General features: G+C 37.8%; 1 protein-coding gene across 1 annotated transcript in view; it reads left to right on the top strand.

Annotated features, from left to right (window-relative positions):
• Positions 1-444: 444 nt before the first annotated feature.
• The window catches only part of si:ch211-283g2.1 (sodium- and chloride-dependent GABA transporter ine), a 13,125-nt gene continuing 5,055 nt past the window's right edge, over positions 445-8,514 (top strand). The window contains exons 1-11 of the mRNA XM_024261707.2: positions 445-1,823; positions 2,125-2,259; positions 2,353-2,557; positions 4,579-4,711; positions 6,376-6,510; positions 6,578-6,681; positions 6,759-6,883; positions 7,802-7,914; positions 8,003-8,143; positions 8,217-8,316; positions 8,406-8,506. Coding sequence (XP_024117475.1) covers positions 1,634-1,823; positions 2,125-2,259; positions 2,353-2,557; positions 4,579-4,711; positions 6,376-6,510; positions 6,578-6,681; positions 6,759-6,883; positions 7,802-7,914; positions 8,003-8,143; positions 8,217-8,316; positions 8,406-8,506 — 1,482 coding nt within the window. The 5' untranslated portion in view covers positions 445-1,633. The remainder of the gene's footprint in view (positions 1,824-2,124; positions 2,260-2,352; positions 2,558-4,578; positions 4,712-6,375; positions 6,511-6,577; positions 6,682-6,758; positions 6,884-7,801; positions 7,915-8,002; positions 8,144-8,216; positions 8,317-8,405; positions 8,507-8,514) is intronic.

Here is an 8,514-nt window from a genome sequence, read left to right as displayed (position 1 = left end):
ATCAGAATCCAGTATTCACCCAGACCAAGGTGTAATTCCAAGTAAACAATACTAAATCTCACATTTTTCCTTCTTTTAAACAAATAAACAATTGTTTCCCTTTGTTTCTCTGTGAAACACATTAAAGGAAATATTTTATAGCACAGTTTTTTGCTCATTCTTTCTTCTTCTGGAATAAGGTATAATGCTATACCGCAATCACCACCTAGTGGGCAAACTGAAACACCCTCCAGGAGAGGCAGAAAAATTGTTGGAGCTTCTCCGTTTGAGAATCCATGTAACACCGTAAGTATTAGCAATCTCATTATAATTTAACTAAAACGTTTTATAGTATGTTAACTAGATTCATAGGAAAATCTTCAAAACATATATATATTGTATATATATATCTCTAAATATATGTGTCTAAACCATGAATTGAATCTATTTGAATTGAGTGGATCAAAAGAATCGGGGAAAAAATATTGGAATTGAATCAAATTAATTATGGAAATTATTGGCGACACCCAGCCCTATAGGTGTAACCTCACACATGTTAAAGCTGCCTTGGTCACATCTTTGTTTGTAACCGAGCAAGAATAGTTCAACGTGTCGAGAAAGTGTGGCGTACTTTGCTTGTAGATCACTTCAAATAAGGTAATATGTGTAACAGAAACATCAATTAAATGGTTTACCTGAAGCTGGAGAAGAATTTATAGATCAAGTTTTTCATCTACATTTGTCTCCTGGCCTTTCTGTATGAGTATTGACTACATTGTAGGCCCCGCCTCTAAAAAAATAAACCAATTACACAACAGCACTGCTGGCAATAGTCTTGTTTGTCAAGTTTACTGATAACACAAGAGATGTGGCTCAACAGAAGAACCAAAACTGATATAATACATTTATAAAAAATATATTTAAGAGCTGTTAAAAAAAAAAAATTCTGACTGTTATTGTTTAACCCTCTAACACCTGATGGTGCTGGTGACCCTGAAATAACACACACTCTTTGACATACTGTAACTTATCAACCATAAACACGATCAACATAATTATGTAAGTTACAGAAAAGTTAGAACATCAATGCTGGAGCTAAAGGGTTAATACCGAACCAGTGTGACATGCCTGTTGAACAGTAAAATAAACCTCAGAGGATACAACTTTGCACACAGAATTCAGCTTGACTCGAGTGCACCAACAGCCTAATCTAATCTTTGTAAGGTTTTACGGTTGATTTTTCTAGAGTTTTGCTTTGTCATGGTTTACAAATCTCTATACTCACTGTTAGTTATTTATTTGCTGTCCATGAAAAACATTTCCTTCTGTTTTTTATCTGACAACCGCACAACAAATTGTGCAGCATTAGTTACAAAAATGTTTCAATTTTTGTTAAAATAGATTTTTTTGGATTTTATTTTTTTTACTCTAATGTCAGAAGATTATCTAATCACTTTAATTACAAATTTAGCAAATTACTTTAACCTTTGTTCACTTTACATGTTTGAAAACTACAAATCTGTGGATTTTTATGGTACCTATTAAGTCCAGAAAACTATTTCCTCAGTGAGTGCTGCACATGCTCAAGTGTTTCTTCTCAGGTAATCATTACGGGTAATAAAATGGGAGGTTATATCACCCCGGAGTGATTTAAATGACAGTCAGCCTCCCTAAGTTTGGGCCCAGACAGGCAACATCAGTGCAGCAGGGGGCAGACATGGATCCACAGCTCAGCAGACCCACATGGAGCAAGCAGATAGAGTTCACCCTGGCCGGCATCGGCTGTGCCGTGGGTCTGGGAAACGTGTGGAGGTTCCCTTACCTCTGCTACAGGAGCGGTGGAGGTAAGAGAACAAATAAACTCAAGAAAAAATCCATCATTCTTCTTGATTAAAGCATAGATTACACAATGTTTAGCTACTTTCTAATAGTTTGGACATGCGAAAATTATGTGTGGTTTGGAGTAATAAAGATAAGATTTTGAAGGGAAACCTCACCTATTCATCGCCTTTAAGCTAAGTAATGGAATTGCTGGACGACTCACAAACGTTAATGATTAAAGAAAAGTGTAAACCTGGCTGAGTCCCAGTGTCTTTATCCCTGATTTTTAGTGTGTGAAAGTTGACCCTGCACTATGTCTGCCAGGTGCCTTCCTGGTGCCGTACCTGCTCATGCTGGTGGTGCTGGGGATCCCTCTGCTCTACATGGAGCTGACTGTGGGGCAGTACACCAGGAGAGGGCCCGTGCACGCTCTGGCAACTGTTTGCCCTCTGTTCAAAGGTACTGTGTTCTGAAGCGTCCCCCATGTGGATCAACGGACTTTGACTTTCAGTTACAGTAAGAAGCAAAACATTCATTTTTGTCTCACCTCAGGAGTGGGCATAGCATCAGTGGCCATCGCATTCATCATGTGCACCTACTATAACGTCATCATCACCTGGGCCCTGTTTTATCTTTTCCACTCCTTCCAATCCCCGCTACCGTGGCAGAGCTGCAACAACACCTGGAACACGCCGAACTGCTCTGATCACGCCACCAACAGCAGCTACACCTCCACAGCGAGCCAGGAGTTCTTCCAGTACGTCTTCAGCACAGAAGTGTGCTAGATAATATTTAGTTAATGGGACATTACCAAATAACCTGAAAGGAATTTAGGCTCAAACTCAGCTCTGTCTGTTGGGGCTTGCAATTTTTCAGGAATGAACACAAAAGAAAACACTGTGTTCCCTAGTTTTTGTGAAACAATCAGAATGTGAAGGTCAATGATAAGAATGACTAAGAATGACTGATAAATTATCTGGAGCTCCAGTATTTATGTTCTTTGATTTATTGCAACGGTTAACACAATAATTCCAGCAGATTCTGAAGAAGAAAAGCGCTTTTCTCCTTCAGAATCTGCTGGAATTATCATGTTAACCGTTGCAAAGTTGCAGTATGTTAAATATTTTGTGTTTACAGATAACACCTCAGGTGTTAAAGGGTTAACTGAAAATATAGGAACGTATTCTGTCAGCTGCTACTTTCACCTTCAACAAAAACCACTACAACACAGTTTTCTGATTTAGGGCAGTAAAGAAAATCAGGTCATGTTTTATTTTCCATGTATGGACGCAAATTCACATGTTTTGCATTTACTCGTTGACTCGATGAAGCTCCTTCACCATGGATCTGTCCAGACACATGTGCAGTAAAAACACAAGGCTTTCATCAAAGCTGTCAAACACATGACACGGAGAAACTGGAGCTTTGCCATACCTGTTGATTACTTCTCATGCAGTAAATATATAAAGCAGGGAGGGTTCTTAAATTGAAGGAATAATCTGGACTGTATGGGGTTCCATTTATGCCAAAAATATGTTTTTGCATCCATTGTCTATGTCTACTGAACAAGTTTATTGAACATTTATTCATGTCTATGTACTACTAAGCCATAACTTCTGCGTGTCCTGTGAAACAACAGGAGCTAGCGACGTTAGCATCTGTTGCTAAGGACTTTTCTGACCACCTGATCCAACGACAATAGCAAATGCTAAGTTTGAAGCATGACAAAGCAAATACAAATCTATCATCAAAGAAGCTGGGACATGCAGAAGATATAGCTTAGTAGACATTGAACTTTCATTTTAAGGCGGGGGCCGGAAAATATCAACTTGGGGGCCACAAATACCCCGTTGAGACCCCTGTTTTGAAGCATTTCCTGGCTTTAAAAACATTGCATTTCAAAAACTATTTTCTTAGCACGCCTAGCAGCGATTGATCAATTATAAATTAATCATGAAAAAACAAACTAAATACAAAAATATTTTGATATGCATTATGCAGTCATTATGCAAGTATAAGCAGGACATAATATAGTACTTTGTTAAAAACCAGAGAATTAAATTGTTTTTCACATGAGCAAACCTTGTGCTTCAGCTAACGATGGTACTTTAGTTTAACTACCTTTATCATCAATCCCTTTATGATTACCATATCAGTTGATTGGTTTTAGAACATCAATATAACTTATCTGTTAAAATTAAAACAGCCGTACAAGCCCAAGTCCTCACCCCTCCTCCACCGTGCTTAACAGTTGGAGTCTTTTTAGACAATGTACATCAACATTTATCCACTTTAATGTTAGCTGACAATCAGACATGATTCCATAAGTCACTTTTTTTCTGAAAAAAGAAAGCTGTTGTGAAAAAGGCCACAGAATGAGTGTGACTAACAAACAATGACTTGTTTGTGAAAATACATTTCCTTAAAGGTGCATGTTTTTCATATTTGACAAAGATATATTATTTGTCATGTGAAAATAAGGTTTCTAAATACTTAAAAAGGAGAAAGTATTTCAATCCATCCATTATCCTCACTTGTTAATTCCCTATTGGGGTCATGGGGATGCTGGAGCCTGTCCTAGCTTTGTTGGGCAAAGGTGGATACACTGTGAACACATCTATCACAATGACTACCACATGCTATTTAGAGTCATCAATTGACCTATGAAGCATACTTTTGGACTGTGTGGAGGAAGTGGAGATGCCCAGAGAATTATTAGAGGTTTGAATAATTTCATAAATTGACTTTAAATACTCAGCACATTTTCTGTTTCTGCAGGTATGAGATGCTTGAGCAAACCAGTGGAGTAGAAGAAACTGGAACACTGCGCTGGCAGCTTTTCCTCATCCTCATCCTGGCCTGGATCCTCATTTACTTTTGCATCTTCAAGGGGGTGAAATCTACAGGGAAGGTAAGTGAAAGAGACGAACGATGGAGATAGGAACATGGACAATCCATATGCTAAAGCCCAAATGCTACATGAGTTTTTTTATATTATTATTTTTTGTCTAAATTGAATTTAAAAAGACCTTCAGTTAGTTTAACTCTGACAAAATGATTTGTTTTTCACAAAATATCTAAATTAAGTAAACATTAACTGTGTTATAGAGCAATTTCTTTTCTTTATGCCTGTTTTTTATTTGTCTCTTTTTTGCTCATTTAGTTTGTTTTAATCAAAATGTTTTTTTAAACAAGTTGTGGCGTTTAAGTGTTAAAGTCCGACTCTGATCATCTTTATATTTATTATAAAAGGACTCCCAGTAGTGTGGAGTTCATTTGAAATTTGGATTTGGAAATGGTTTATTTCAAGCAATCAAAGCAAGAATAATACAAAAACAAGACAATCAACAGAGTAATAAATCCATATAAAGATATATCAAACAAAGGGTAATTAATTTGTGATAAAATTGATTGATTCATCCACCAAGTAGTTAGTTCAATTGTTATTCCTAATTATAGACATATTTGCTCTTTTGCATGTAGAAATGACACAATGAAACAATTAACTATTAGGATTGTAAAAAGAAGTTTAGTAGATTGCTTGAAAGGGAGTGGGAGGAAACAAACTTCTATAATCCCACCCCTTCTCTGCTTTACTTAACTTTTAACTTTCCATTTTCCTTACCTAAATTATTATTATTCGGTTTTTAACTTATGATCAGCCATTTATTCTTTACCAATACAACCATAAACAATCCTTAAGTATCAATTAGTCAAATGACAAAGATGAAGTACATAATGATTAAGAAAATAGACTTAACAGTATTTCAGAAATCATTATGACAATGAAATAACAGATAATTATTACAATAATTATCTGTTATTTTGACAGGGTAAATGATGGAAATAAAGCCTATTTTGAAAGAATGTCTCATCTATAATCTAATCCTTTTCGAGGATTTTTCCATCTTTCATTGGCCTCTTTATGTACAAAAATAGAACAATTTTCCAAAATGTTGATCCTCACTGTATTCAGCTGTACAGTTTTGATCCAGATGCCAGCTGGGATGAGGTAAACAGAGACGGTCATGGATCTATTCGTCTAAAAGTGGGTGCATCAGAATGGAGTGGAGCAGAGAGCTTGTGGCCTGCTTTTGCATATTCTACACCTACAAGCTTTGTCAAACTTTTTCATCTGCTCCTGATTCACAAGATTTAAATAAACAAATACTTAGAAATTAAGTTTTAAATTCGATTAAGTCCTCCATCATGAGAAAAATGCACCAAAAACATGATTTTCATCAGAGCGAGTCTTGAAGTCTTGAAAATTATGTCTTGAAGTTGCTTTAAAATCCTCGTTTTAACCCTTTAACACCTGAGGCATTGATAGTGACACTAAAATTTAAAATCTTTATCATGATCAACGTAATTCCAGCAGTTGAAAAGTTACAGTAAATCAAATTACAAAACCCAGAGCCCCAGTGTTTAAACGTCTCAAAAAGATTTTAAGTCTACTTTCCATGACTTCAAAATATCACCTGTGTGACTGAGAACCTTCACCAAATTAAACCAATATGACTAGAAATGAGATTCTGCAGAGTATGACTTGAGCTCTATTCTTTTCTCCGCTGGCAGGTGGTCTACTTCACTGCTCTGTTCCCGTACGTCATCCTGATCGCCCTGCTGATCAATAATGTGCAGCTTCCTGGTGCAATAGACGGGATCAACTTCTTTATTCTTCCAGAGTGGGACAAGCTGCGCTCTGTGGAGGTAAGGAACACACAACAGTTGGCGGATGCAGGCACCACACAAACCAATGACCGGTGCTGGTTTGCAGGTGTGGGTGAACGCAGCAGCTCAAATCTTTAACTCCATCGGCATCGGCTTCGGCTCCCTCATGGCCATGTCCAGCTATAACACCTTTAACAACAACGTTTTGAAGTACACCTTCCAGTCCGTTCATTCTGCTTTGATCTGTGAAGGAAACGGTCTAAATCAGGCGTCTCCTCTCCTCACAGGGACACTCTCACCATAGCCATCATCAATTCCGTCACCAGCATCCTGGCCGGGTTCGTCATTTTCTCTGCCTTTGGATATATGTCTTACCTGCAGGGCATTCCTGTCAACGAACTGGCTGTAGACGGTAAGAAAAGAGTGATACATTAAAACTTTCTGGATCATCTTGGAATCAGAAGAGAAGAGTCTGAAATTTAAGGAACACTCAGTACTCCTGCAGACACAGAGCGTCCTGGTTATAAAATGAAACAACTAGTGAGACTCATTACTTAAATTTGATTATACTTATTTCAAAAAAAGTCTAGTAGCTTCTGTCCGCACTTCTAAAAATGATCAGGTAAACCATTAGTAGGCATCTTGATTGACACATTGTCCATTAATGCTCAAAGAACAAAGGTGTGCTGGATATCTGGGCCAAGATGTTGGATTTCTCAATCGTTTTAGGGTCAACTAAACATGTCAGAGTGGTTGTTGGACTCTATGAAGCCATTACCTGATTTGTGTGTGCGCAATTCTTGATCTGTCACTCATACAATACATTTTGTGCGTAACTGTGTACTTGCAATTGTGTAATCACATGTACAAAAATTACAAAATACAAATAACTACAATTTACAAACGCACAGCAGTTTAAAACTCCACACACACAAACCTTTAGAAAGTACACACCAATCATCTGATACACACAAAACCACATTTACGCACAAATCTGATGTGAGTTTTCACATCACCAAGAAAGTGATGCGTTTAAATGCTGCTTGAATGGGTCATCAGAGTTTTCTTAGCTGCTTTGAACTTTGATTATGAGTATTATTTTGTGAAAATGACATTTTCCCTCTTTTCAAGCTTTCAAATATTTTTCAAATATTTATTCAAAGTAAAAGACATTTAAGTGTCTTGATTCCTGCATTCTGTTTGTATGCATTTACTTAGGGCTTAGAGGTAAATGCTAACAAAATGTGCCAACATGCAACAAATCATTGAAAACGATGAGGAAAATTAAGGGAAATAACTATTCATAATGTGTGTTTTGTTCCTCATTAAGGTCCAGGATTGGTTTTTGTTGTTTACCCACAAGCCTTTGCCAACATGCCAGCGCCGCAGGTCTGGGCTGTGCTGTTCTTCTTCATGCTGCTTTGTCTTGGACTCGACAGTGAGGTGTTCATCATCAACTTCTATGGTTGAAGGAGCTGGTTTTCAGCTGATATCCGTCTGACTCCGCTGTTGTTGTCTCCTCCTCTGTCAGTTTGCGATGGTCGAGGTGATGGTCACCAGTCTCATGGATGAATACTATAAAAAACTGATTGGCATTTTCAAGCGGAAGGAACTCTTTGTTTTAGCGATTTGTGCCATGGCCTTCCTTCTGGGCATACCTTGTGTCATGCAGGTGAGTGCATGAACCTTCTATCAAACCACAACTTTCTGATTCCCAGAATCCTAACAAAAGAATCCGCTTCCAGGTGGGAATCTACGTCTTCCAGCTGATGGATCATTACACTGCCATCGTGTCCATCATGTTCCTCGCATTATTTGAGATTATTGCCACCTGTTGGCTCTACGGTCAGAGAAACATGTTTTATATTAAATTCTTTTGTGGTTTTTGTTCTCCAAAATGTGTCCGTTAATTCTGGTTTGTTGTTGGCGTGCAGGAGTGAAGCGGCTCTCTGAGAACCTCGTTGAGATGACTGGAAGAGGAGCCAACATCTTCTTCAGAGTGTGCTGGCTGGTCGTTGCCCCTGTGCTCGTCGCTGTGAGTTT

This window comes from Oryzias melastigma, linkage group LG14 (assembly GCF_002922805.2).
Source record: "Oryzias melastigma strain HK-1 linkage group LG14, ASM292280v2, whole genome shotgun sequence".
Taxonomy (NCBI): domain Eukaryota; kingdom Metazoa; phylum Chordata; class Actinopteri; order Beloniformes; family Adrianichthyidae; genus Oryzias; species Oryzias melastigma.
This window is presented reverse-complemented; position numbering and strand designations above follow the sequence as displayed.